The following is a 13,549-nucleotide window of genomic DNA, read 5'->3' on the forward strand; positions in this document are numbered from 1 at the left end:
AGTGTTGCTACAGTATAGAAAATAAACTTTCATATTAATCAACAGTCAAGTATTGTAAGTTGGTCTTCATAAATTATGAATTGTGTTCAAATCTCTCAGGGTTCATTGATAGAAAAAAAATTAAGAGAATGTATAAGGCAGCAAGCATTTGAATCAATTTTCACTAGAATGCTCGGTATGTTGTAATTGTTTTTTTAATCATTAGGGAACTATTATTCATGTGCAATTTTGAAGACTGCTCTTCAGATGTGGTTGTCAAATTGAAAAGTAACAAAAGATTGTTTCCATGCAGTTGAAGCCATTTTAAAGTTCACAAATGCCAAACTTACTGAAGAAATGTTATTGCTTGATTCTGCAGGACAAGAATGGCCTCATTTACTTGTGAGGTATGTGAAAGCCAAGAGGAAATGACAGAACCAGTGAAATACTGTATGACCTGGCTTCAGGCCTATTTCTCTGAACCTTGGACAACAGAAAAACTTCCTCTCCCTGCCTTTCACCATCCCATTTTTCAACAAGGTTTGTTGCAGTCTAGTTGCGTTTGTGTAATAATATTTTGACTTTCACAATTTTGACTTGCATTGAATATCTGTTTTCTTGACAACAATATAATGGAGTGTTTTATCCTGTGTGAATTTGAGACTCAGCACATAACATCAAGTATTTAGGAACGATAAGGTTCTTTAACTGTTCCAAGTGGTTCTGTTGGTTTTGGCACAACGTTGCGCATATTTTGGCAAGGGAGCTGAAAATGATGCAGTTCTACTCCTGACATATGCAGACTGAAAGGTCTGAATGTAAACACATCTGAATAGCTGTAAAGTTTTCAATGAGCTTATTGTTGACCTGTATTGTCCTTTTGCCAATATCTGCATGTTCCTTAAAGAAAAAATACATTCTACTGGATTGTCACATAATCCCAATATTGTAAAAGAAACATACTGTTAGAGTTTCTTAGTCACCCCTTGTTACTCAGTTTTACCTTTCATAATTGTTCATTAGAGACAGTCTAGGAACCGATACTTTTGATCTGTATTCCCTTTTCATATGGTTTCATAAAGCTGTGTGTTATTATCTAGTAGGGTCTGGCAGGGATGCCTGAGGCCAAATGGAATTAGGGAATAGGTGATGGTTTTATGTTAATTGAGGGATAATTGGGTGAGAACCTGGTTGGTCATACGTGTGTGGAGAACGCGTAATCAGTAGGGAGTTGATGGTTTGTGAGTTAGAGTGAAACTCTGACTAGAATAAGCATATTCTGGATCAGTGGTGCTGGAAGAGCACAGCAATTCAGGCAGCATCCGAGGACCGGCAAATCTGCAGTCATTGTTTTTACCTCTAGAATAAGCATATGCCTAGACACTGTCAAACTAACATTTAATCTCTGGCATTAAACACTGTGTTCTATTGGCATTGTTTATATGTAGGTTGTTCACAACTTACTGATCGCCTTCATGCTTTCATGGTATGTGACTTTGTTATGCACTTGAGAGGCTAGAGACTACTCAAGCTCAGAAATGGAGGCCAAGCCCCAGATGGACAGAGGAAGCTCTTCAGGGATACCCTCAGGGCCTCACTGGCGAAGTCTGGCATTACCACAGACACCTGGGAATTACTTGCCCCAGACCATCTAAAGTATTCATGAAGGTGTCAAACCCCTCAAGATCTGCCATCAGGAAAAAGCGGAAGCCTGGGCAAAAACAGCATAAGGTGCATGCTGCCATACTAACACCCCACCCACCCCTTCCTACGATCACCTTCTGCTCCAAGAGCCTGCAGAAGCTGCATCAGTCTGTACAGCCACCTATGGATTCACTCTGAGAATGGAAAAGAGTCATCGATGTCTGGTGAGGGACTTCCAGTGATGATGATGGAATGATCCTTGCTGGGTTTCGCTCATATCTATCTAAAGAAAGCCATAATTGGTTTAGTTTTCACACTTCTTTCTCTACACTGTTATCTCCAGATGATCTATCATCGGCAACATGATGCAGGTTCCACTAGCCATCCAACTCTACCTGACTACCAAATCTCTTTATCCTTCCATTTTGTCTGGCTTATCAGATCTGCTTTTTTTTTCCTGAACTTTGAAATAGCCAAATTATTTCAGTCACAATTTCAAATACTCTTGCCAACAATTCATCCAGTAATATTCTAAAGCTAAACTGAGCCATTCATATCCTTTGTGCTACTTGTCTCTGAATTGAGGTGAGCCACAGACTCCTTTTCTTCTCTCATAAGAAGAGTACACACTTCACTCCAGCTTTCCTTTAACCTTTTTTGCTTTTGTGCAAACCTCTGAAGTTCATGTGCAGCAGGGTATTCCACAAGGGACAGTTACTGCTGTGGTCCATGTTGACAAGCCAATAATCGGGCAATTACTGTTGGAGTGGCTGAGTGTGCAAACAGCTCTGTGGCAGGTCAGAGGGAACATTGTTCAACCCTGTGCTGAAATCTTCCTTCATGCCTAGACCCGAGTACTGGAGTATTGTCATGGTCATCCTCCACCCTCTAAACTTCAGCAAAACTAAAATGCTGCAGGTCGTATCCTAATAGGCACCAAGTTCCACTCAGTCATCACCCATGTTCCAACTGACTTTTATTTGCTTCTAACCATGCAAATCTTCAAATAGAAAAGATTTCACCTCTGAATTTAAATCTCAGCTGGGCCATTGGGATGATGAGCAGCAGATTGCATTTAATTTTGGTAAGACTAACCAGCGCAGGTAGGGCCCTGGGGTGTGTTGTCAAAAAGAGAGACTGTAGTAATTGGAACCAAGGTGACCTCATTAATTACAAAGCCATTGATTGGGGTTGTTAACCTGAGCCAATCAGAAAAGCCCTGGCTGACCAATATAACCAGGGGAACCGCAGGTTGCGGTCGTTCACGGACTCCCAGCCCAACTGCTTGTTCTGTGGTGCTGTGGAGTCCGTGGACCACGTCTATATTGGGTGTGTGCGTTTGCACTCCCTTTTTGATTTCCTTAAAAACCTTCTCCTCTGTTTTTGGCTGCACTTCAGTCCCACACTCCTGATCTTTGGGCACCCGGTACGGAGGAAGGAGGGCAGGTCTGAAGACCTCCTCATGGGTCTGCTCCTGGGCCTGGCCAAACTGGCCATCAACAGGTCCAGGCAGCGGGCCGTGGAGGGGGTCGTTAGGGCCGACTGCCTGCCCCTCTTCCGCGGTTACGTTAGAGCCCGGGTGTCCTTGGAGAAGGAGCACGCGGTGTCCACCAACACCCTGGAGTTGTTCAGGGAGAGGTGGGTGCCGCAGGGAGTGGAGTGCATCATTTCTCCCTCCAACTCTATTTTGATTTAGTCCCTACCCACCCCTTCACTGTTTTGATCACACAGCACTGCCCTTTGATGCGAAGGGCAGTGTTTGTCACTGGCCACCCGGGTGTTTTCCTATATTCCTGGTGGTGGAATTTGAATAAAGATTCGTGCACTTTGTGTCTTCCACTGCGTCTCACACCTGCAAAAAAAAAGAGAAAAAAAAATATATAACCAGGGGATTTTGAATCTTCACAGTAAAAAAAAAATAATATTAACAGATAAAAATATATATACACGTATAACCAGGAGATGTGTTTTGTGTGTCCCTGGCAAAGGCTAGTTTCACTAGGGGTGCTGCGCTTTGGGTTCATTTTTATGCACTGTCCTTTGGTTGTTTGCTGCAGGACTGCGATCTACTTAGAGATTAGACTCTCCTCGGTTCAGGTGACTGACCTTGAGCTGGCTGGCCAATGTCAGTGTACTGATGCAGTAGTGAATGAGGGGTGACTTGTGCTGTTATTTCAGTGGGTAGGCCTTGGATTGGGCCTCAGTGTGTGGGCCAAAGATACAGTGTGTTTTAAAAAAAAGAAATATAACCAGGAGATTAGAATCTCCTCAATTGAGAATTGACTCTGAGCTGGCTGGCCTCAGCCAGTGTATGTGAATTAAGTAAATAAAGGGTGAGTGGTGATGGGATATTTGCCTCTGTGCAGTTATTTCAGAGACCTAGGGGTTCAGGTACATAGTTCTTTGACAGTGGCATCAGAAGTAGGCAGTGTTGTGCAGAAAGTGTTTGGTACGCTTGCCTTAATTGGTCGGAGCATCGAATACAGGAGTTGGGACATCATGTTGCAACTGTATAGGACATAGGTGAGGCCACTTTTGGAATACTGCGTATAGTTCTGGTTGTCCTGCTGTAGGAAGGATGTTATTAAATTGGAAAGAGTGCAGAAGAGATTTACAAAGGTGTTACTGGGACAGGAGGGTTTGAGTTATAAGGACAGGAGAGATAGGGTTGGAAGTTTTTCCACTGGAGCTTAGGAAGTTAAGGAGTGACTTTATCGAGGTTGATGAAATCATGAGGGCGCAGATAAGGTGAATAACAAAGGTCTTTCCCCAAGGATAGGAGAGTTCAAAACTAGAGGACATAGTTTTAAGAGGAGAGGGGAAAGATTTAAAAGGGACCTATGGTATGGACTAAGCCAGACCACTCAAAACATTCTTAAGCAGGCAGCCCCATACCATAACTTTACAATTTGTTTTGGTAAGTGTACAGTGAAAATTACCCTGGGTACGTTAGCGAGGTTGACTACTAGATTTTAAAACCGACAAAAATGTATTCACAAAATTACATAATGAACACAAAGAACAGAATAAAGAACCTCTACAGAATTCAACCTATCCAATGAGACTTAATTATGCTGTTCTGAACTTACACAACAGTCCCAATAAGCAAACTCCCTTTGAAAACCAGTATAAATGGAACACATGCTTACAGGTTGAAGTTGAGAGGCAGAAAAGAGATAGTTTCCACACAGCTCCCTGTTGAACTTCGCAGTTTAAGTCTGAACTAAAACTGCCCAGCTCAGCTAGAGAGCTGACCACTCCCCTTTCATTATACAGGTCACATCTAAAACATGACCACTTTGGCCTGAAGTCTTTTCTGTTTAGATGTTTGCTACCTTCTCCCCAGCCTCACCCCCCTCCCCATTCCCCCATTTATCTTTCCACCCTGGAGGCTTCCTGCCTCTATTCCTGATGAAGGGCTTTTGCCCAAAACGTCGATTTCCCTGCTCCTCGGATGCTGCCTGACCTGCTGTGCTTTTCCAGCACCACTCTGATCTACACTCTGCTTTCCAGCATCTGCAATCCTCACTTTTGCCTTAAGTCTCATCTGTTTACAAATAAACAAAAGGCCTCCTAAAATCCTTTTCATCTCTGTACCAAACCAGACTGATCGGAGTCTGGCCCAGTTTATTGTCCCTCTGAAAAAAATCAAGGACAGAGTTTCGTTGAGCCAAGGAACAGCTTTTAGACAAAAAATGACTGACTTTGTGACGCCTGAAGGCAACTTTTTCACACAGAGGGTAGTGCATAGATAGAGTCATAGAGATATAGAGCACAGGAACAGACCCTTTGGTCCAACTCATCCATGCTGACCAGCTATCACAACCCAATCTAGAATCACCTGCCAGCACCCGGTCCATATCCCTCGAAACCCTTCCCATTCAGATACCCATCCAGATGCCTTTTAAATGTTGCAATTGCACTAGCCTCCATCACTTCCTCTGGCAGCTCATTTCATATCCATCCCACCCTTTGCATGAAAAAGTTGCCCCTTAGGTCTCTTTTATACCTTTCCCCTCTCACCCTAGACCTATGCCATCTAGTTCTGGATTCGCCCATTCCAGGGAAAAGACCTTGTCCATTTATCCTATCCATGCCCCTAAAAACCTCTATATGGTCACCCCTCAGCCTCCGATGCTCCAGGGAAAACAGCCCCAGCCTATTGAACCTCTCCCTATAGCTCAAATCCTCCAACCCTAACAACATCCTTGTAAATCTTTTCTGAACCCTTTCAAGTTTCACAACATCCTTGCGATAAGAAGGAGACCAGAATTGCACGCAGTATTCCAAAAGTGGCCTAACCAAAGTCCTGTACAGCCGCAACGTGACCTCCCAACTCCTGTACTCAATACTCTGACCAATAAAAGAAAGCATACCAAACGCCTTCTTCACTATCTTATCTACCTGCGACTCCACTTTCAAGGAGCTATGAACCTGCACTCCAAGGTCTCTTTGTTCAGCAACACTCCCTAGGACCTTACCATTAAGTCCTGCTAAGATTTGCTTTCCCAAAATGCAGCACCTCGCATTTATCTAAATTAAAGTCCATCTGCCACTCCTTAGCCCATTGGCCTATCTGGTCAAGATCCCATTGTGATCTGAGGTAACCTCCTTCACTGTCCACTAGACTTCCAATATTGGTGTCATCTGCAAACATACTAACTATATCTCTTATTTTCACATCCAAATCATTTATATAAATGACAAAAAGCAATGGATCCAGCACCGATCCTTGTGGTATTCCACTGGTCGCAGGCCTCCAGTCTGAAAAACAACCCTCCACCATCACCCTCTGTCTTCTACCTTTGACCAATTCTGTATCCAAATGGCTAGTTCTCCCTGTATTCCATGAGATCTAAACTTGCTAAACAGTCTGCCATGGGGAACCTTGTCAAACGCCTTGCTGAAGTCCACATAGATCACATTCACCGCTCTGCCCTCATCAGTTCTCTTTGTTACTTCTTCAAAAAACTCAATCAAGTTTGTGAGATTTCCCATGTACAAAGCCATGTTGACTCTCCCTAATCAGTCCTTGCCTTTTCAAATACATGTACATCCTGTCCCTCAGGATTCCCTCCAACAACTTGTCCACCACCAACGTCAGGCTCACTGGTCTGTAGTTCCCTGGCTTGTCCTTACCACCTTTCTTAAATAGTGGCACCACGTTAGCCAATCTCCAGTCTTCATGCACCTCACCTATGACTATTGATGACACAAATATCTCAGCAAGGGGCCCAGCAATCACCCCTCTAGCTTCCCACAGAGTTCTAGGGTACACCTGATCAGGTCCTGTGGATTTATTTACTTTTATGTGTTTCAAAACATCCAGTACTTCCTCCTCTGTAATTCAACATTTAAAAGACCTTCATGAATAGGAAAAATAAAGAGGGGTACAGACCAAACGCATGCAGATAGGACAAGTTTAGTTTGGAAACGAGTTGGACTGAAGGGTCTGTTTATGTGCTGTCTGACTCTATGGCTCACTTTCTTGATTATTCCAGTCCATAATCTTTCCTAAACTCAGAATGAGCTTTGACATTAAGGTGCTAATTTGATAAATGGACAATAAACGCTGCAGCCTGTAAGTGTCTTCATAAAATCCGATGGAAAAAGTCAAAATTTTGACTTGCAGGTCAGCAGAAATTAAACCTTAGACCCACTCAGTCTTTAAAATTTGCTCCAGGGACATGATTTAACTTCAATGCAGAATCATATATTTTCCTTATAATTAGTTATGAAGTGTGCTTTAATAAAATGTATACTCTCCTTAATCTGAGAAATAATGTAACATACATCACTTACTGTAGAGCTGTTTATGGTGAGTCAGACATGGTATTGTTGCACAGGTACATTTTAGCACATAAGGTTTTATTCAAATCAGGTTGAAAACTGTTCGTAGAAAGTCTCTGCATAGACAGCTGATTTTGAAATTATTTTCTGGAAACTATAACAGTCGTCATTCTAGCAATTAAAATAAATAATTCCTCCACATTTAATGGGTTGATAGCTTTCTATCTTTAGGTACATGTCTGATTAGCTTGCAAGTTTTGTAATTAACGCAAAAAGTGAATACAAACAGAGTACAGTGATTAGGAAACACTGCACAATGAAGAGTGCCATTTTGGAGTAACATGTTAAATGGAGCCCCTATGTGCTTTCTCAGGAGAATATAAAGGGATTCAATGGAGGAAAATAAGAGCATTTGCTTGATTTCAAGGCAAAACAACATTTCAATGGTGACCAGCTGGTTATTTATTGTATTGCCATTTGAAGGACTTTGGTGTGCCTTCAGTTTGACTGTTACATTTGCTCACAGTACAGAGGAACTTGACTGGGAGGGCAGGATCTAATTTTCATTGTACATGTAGGTACCAATGACATAGATAGGATGAGGAAGACTCAAAAGGCTGGTCATTACTTAAATGGAAAGAGACTCCAAAAATGCAGCAGAGGGATCTTTGTATTCTTCTGCATGAAGTGCAAAAAGTTCATCAGTTCTGAGGAAGGGTGGCTGAACCCAAAACGTTTACTGATTGCTCTCCACAGATACTCCCTGACCTGCTCAGTTTATCCAGCACTCTCTGGTTTTGTTTCTGCTTTCCAGCATCCACAGTTCTTTGTGTTTTTGTAGATATAAATAATTGTGCGAGAGAGCCCATCTGAGACACCAGGTAAATGTCCATTCAGGTGCCAGTTTCATCTAGTTCTTACATCATAATCATATAGCCTTAACCACATACTCAGTAGCCACTATTCGAACAAATATACAGTCATCTATTTACTCTGCATCATCTTCAGTCTCTTGACCTGAGCATCCTACTTTTGGGGTCTCGATGAAATTGAATCGCAAACTTCTCAGGTGGCCACAGACTTTTATTTCTTTGCTTTTTCCTTTAGCTCCACTGCCTAGTGTCTTTTCAATTGTTATCCCTCATTGGTATGCATTCCTCTTTTTGGCACCCACTTGCCCTACTGGCTAGCTTTCCTATTCCTTGTCATTGTCTTTCAGGAAACCCACACAGACAAAATGTTCTAATTCCTCAATGCCATATCTCTATCTCTTTCCCAACTGCCACCATCCAAACACCTACCAGTTAAATTTTGCTGAACGATGCAGAGTTTGCATTCAGAATAGGACTGTGAAACATAAGTCAGAGGCCTCTTACTAATATAATCAGGTTGCTGTCAACATGCTTCTATATTACAAAAGCCAGTGTGGTGTCAGGAATCCTTCACATGCTGCTCGGATGTAACATAGCCCCACAGAATTGATACTTATTTCATTAATCAAAGAAATGGACACGATGGGGTCCACTTTCCCTCTGAGAGCTGAGATAAACAATTGTTGCCAGTTCACTGAGGGATAATTGAACCAAGACCTCGGAGCCATTGGAGCGTAGTACCCAGAAATGCCTTGAATGAGAAGATACAGTGACTGAGGGTAAGAAAGCTTGGATTAGGCTAGAGGCCAAGACTAGGCAAAGACAAATACAGTTGCATTATATGGCAAGAAATGGTTCTTAAAATTGCTTCACTCTCAATATTGTTCTAGAATATTACTGAACTGCCATACTACCTGAATGATTGATTAGTATTTTGCAATGCTGAAAATCCCATCTTACAAACAGTTCAAAAATATTCAATAATCCATTAAATATCTTTTAAACCCCAACAATGTCACTCTTCCACCAGCATCACCGAAAAATCTCAAAATTCACAGAAATCTAACCCTGAGGTTGTACAGTACATTGGTGAGGCAGCTTCTGGAATACTGTGTCCAGTTCTGATTGCCCAGTTTTGGGAAGGGTACTATTTAGCTGGAGAGGATTCAAAAGAGATTTACCAGGATGGTGCCAGGTTTGGAAGGTTTGAGTTATAAAGAAAGGCTAGGTAGACTGGGACTTCTTTCACTCGGAGTATAGGAGGTTGAGAGGCGACCTCCTAGAGAGGCGATAGAAGTTTATAAAATAATGAGGGGTATAGATGAAGTTAATGGTATGTGTCCTTTCCCTAGGATGGGGGATTTCAAGACTAAAGGGCACATTTTTTAAGGTGAGAGAAGAGAAGTTTAAAAAGACATGGGGGCAAATTTTTTACACAGAAGGTGGTTTATGTGTGGAATGAACTTCCTGAAGAAGTGGTGGATGTGGGTAGAATTAGAACTTTTGAAAGACATTTGGGTAAATACATGAATAGGAAAGGTTTGGAGGGATATGGACCAGGAGCAGGCAGATGAGACTAATTTAGCTTGGAATTATTTTCAGTGTAGACTGCTTGGACCGAAGGGTCGGTTTCCATATTGTATGTTTCTATGACTTGGAAGGCAAAGAATTCTTTAACTGGAAAAGGAGTCCATCAGTGGAATGAATCACTTAAGCCTAAGAAATTGCAACATCGCAAAGAGACAATTTCCAACAATTCTAGCATTTCACAGAATAATTTCACCTCCAATAGTTCTAACCTTATAAATGATTTTCAGGTCAAAATTGCAGAGAATTACAGTATTCCTGTTATGGATTCCCAATGAGGGAGAAAGAAATATAAGAATATCCTGATGAATCTAAATGAATTAACATGAAAGAAAGTTAATGTGGGGTAGAGACCACATTGTCGATGTTACTTGTTTCTGTGTTGTACATTCTATGTAATTTTACACAATTTCAGCACAGAATAGGAGGTTGTCAGCATTCCAGGCCATTCAAGAATCCCAGCTTTTCCAAACCAGAGAACTGAAAAGGGAAATTCTTCTTAATCCTACAATTCCATGCACAAGTGTTGGAAGTTGGGAGAAGGAAGAGAAAATGAAGAATATAAACCAATGAAGGATTTTATTTTTATACAAACTGAAAATAGTGGGGATGACTTTTCCATTCTACTTCAATGCTAAGGAGTTTCCAAGATTGGGATGTTCAGCAGCAATAATATTTTAACCCATCCTTAGTGCAAGATGCTTTCCTGGTAAAGGAGTTGAAGCAGACCTGTGGAATAGCTGCCTAAAGGATCAGTTAAGGAGCTGATGGACAATTAAATTGCTTTCTATATTTCTATAAAGAGACTGCACAGCATTTTAGTGGATATAGCACTTCAATTAATTACCTTTCATAACAGCGGCCAGCTGAACAGGTGCAAACCAGTTGTGCTGAGTATTTTGATCAATCTTTAAAGCCACAGTCAGCTTTTAGTGTTCACTTGTTGGAGATTGAAATACTGTATTCTGTAAGAAAAGTATACATCAGGAGGCTTGAGATACATCATGAGGCTTTCTAGGACACTGACAAGAGTACATCAATGCTTCATCTAAATCTTTCCTGGAAATTGTCTCCGGATCTCACCCAAATACAATGACTGTTGTGCTACCCTCTCTTAGATGCAGTATCGGGAGAGCTCCTTCCAGGGGTCCCATTTGTTTGGAGGAGGGTATAGTCAGATCAAACAAAGCAGTAACAGCTACTGCTGCAGAGAGGGACAGAGGACTGTCAGCAGGAAGCCCAGTCCACCCAAGATACTCCGGGAGCATTACTTCTGCATTCAGAGATGCTAAGACATGTGCATGAGATTATTCTTTACCAATGTAGACTTAGACTTCATAGTATTAGAGCCAGGACTACACTAATTGTAATAATCACAGCAGCATTTCTTAGTAAGTTGTTGAAACCTTACAACTGTTGGAAGCTTGCATCAGTTCCATGCTTTAATTCTCAGTGCACTTCAGCATAAGGGAGGTCTCTGCAGCTCTTTACACTCCGAGGAATGATGACACATTATTTCTTCTTACCAAAGAAGACCAGCAGCAGAGACCACAGGGATTTAAGAGGATCCCTTCTGCTTCAGGGAACCATTGACTGCACACAACTGGTCATGCAACAGCCCCTGCACTGAACTTCAATATTCAGGAATGGAAAAGGATGCCAAGCCCTCAGTGTATGGCTCGTGTTCAACCACATCGTACAGGTTAATGCCTACTATCCAGGGAGCTGCCATGTGTTGATATTGGGAGCGCCATTTGTCCCACAAATCCTCTGAACCCCAGTACATTATTCATAGCACGTTGGCTATTAGTTGATGAGTAACACACCTTCATGCAAAGGCATCATTCCTACGAAATTGTCAGACACCAGCTGACTCTTCTTACCATAAGGACCACTGGAAACAGTATTGAATGGACCATTGTAATCAGCTAGCAGGGGTTTAGATAAATTGGAGATCAGGAAGTGCTCTGAGTTCTTGCTCAAAGAAGTCTACATGTTTTGTCACCATATGCTGCAGTGATTATTACAATTAGTGCAGCCCTGGCTCTAATACTATGAAGTCTAAGTTTACATTGGTAAGGAATAATCTCATGCACATGTCTTAGCTCATCTGAATCTGGCCATTATGAGAGATCAGACTTTACCAATAGCAATTGTGACTTAAGATCAATTTCTGGAGTCACAAGAGGAGGAGGAACAAATTCAAGAACCAGAGAGTCCAAAGCAGACAATCTGAACTAGTGAGGGATGTTGGACCTTGAAGAGCATTTTTCAGATATGTCCTCCATCACTAAATTCCAGAGCACTGCTGTGATGTGAACCAGCCTGCACAATCTCCATCCATTATACAAATCTAGCCTCTGCCTGAATCCTTTCAAACCCTTCCCCAGGAGGACAATAACAATGACCAGTAATTCCATCATTACCCCATTATCATAAAAGAAATCTGTAACAAAAGCAAACAGTGGAAACATGGCACATGTTAAGAACAATGGATAACTTTACATTTGAGTGATATTTTGTGTTTTGAGTTTTAAAAAGAGTAAGACATAATCAGTCATTTATAGAAATTGGTTTATGAATTTTGATCTGTGGTGCCCAGAAGGTAAGGAGACCTGTTTTGTTTTGCATGTATTTTGGAGACAATTTAAATTCTTGAAGTGAACAGTTCAGTGGATTAAAAAAGGTAGAGGGAAAAAAAAGGTGGTGGTGTTTAGTGACCGAAGTCCAGAGAGAAATGGAACAATCCAGACAGCCAGTCAGTCAGTATGGTTTATACCAGAGAGTGAAGAACTGCTGGACACTGGAATTAAGAAACTCATGTGGCTGCTTTCAAATTAAGTGAGTGTAGCTTGATTTGGGTTTTGCGTTTCTCAGGGATGGACAGCAGTTGAAGGGAAATATTATTTAGTGACTACCCACAACTTTGTCAAAAAAGAAATTAGCTGGAGCTCTACCTCTTGAGTCTGAGCAAGGAGCCTTAATATGGAGAGAGTGGTAACTTTTCACACCAGTTTGGGTGTTTGTTGGAGTACTTTTGGGATGAAGGAAATAGTATGAATTTGAATGCTGCAATTTCTGTGATGAAAGTTTTCCAACCTACTGTAACATTGTTCTTGTTTTCCTTTTGTTTAATGAATGTTTTATTCTTTATGTTAAAAGTACACTGGCAGCCTTTTGTGAATGCATTCTGTAATTGACTACCACAATTTTAAAAAGGTTGGGATCGAACAAGCCAGGTTTCAATCTGGGCTCTGACCTATCCAGTATTAACAACAGCTGGAATCATACGACATAACTCACAATATTAACAGTGTTAAAAATCTCACAACACCGGGTTAGAGTCCAACAAGTTTATTTGGAAGCACTAGCTTTCAAAGCGCTGCTTCTTCATCAGGTAGTTGTGGAGCAGATTCCTGTTGCAGTACAGTCTGTGTCTTATGAATCTGCTCCACAACCACCTGATGAAGAAGCAGCGCTTTGAAAGCTAGTGCTTCCAAATAAACCTGTTGGGCTATACTCTGGTGTTGTGTGATTTTTAACTTGGTCCACCCCAGTCCAACACCGGCACCTCATCAAATCAATGTTAACAGTGTACACCACGGTGCTTATTCATAGGTTACTTTGAAGCTTCTACTAAATGCAACCTCCGTGGCAGCAGCAAACAAGGTGGCTGG

At 41.6% G+C, this 13,549-nt stretch overlaps 1 protein-coding gene across 2 annotated transcripts in view; it reads left to right on the forward strand.

Annotated features, from left to right (window-relative positions):
• Nucleotides 1-13,549, forward strand: part of mgmt (O-6-methylguanine-DNA methyltransferase) — a 422,264-nt gene that overhangs the window by 228,535 nt on the left and 180,180 nt on the right. For both annotated transcript variants that reach the window (XM_087998971.1, XM_087998970.1), the window contains one exon: nt 359-519. In XM_087998971.1, the coding sequence (XP_087855097.1) occupies nt 359-519 (161 nt within the window). The remainder of the gene's footprint in view (nt 1-358; nt 520-13,549) is intronic.

The sequence above is a fragment of the Chiloscyllium plagiosum genome, unplaced genomic scaffold (assembly GCF_037043375.1).
Source record: "Chiloscyllium plagiosum isolate Xiang-an unplaced genomic scaffold, Cpla_swu_hap1 HiC_scaffold_22, whole genome shotgun sequence".
NCBI classification, from domain to species: Eukaryota; Metazoa; Chordata; class Chondrichthyes; order Orectolobiformes; family Hemiscylliidae; genus Chiloscyllium; species Chiloscyllium plagiosum.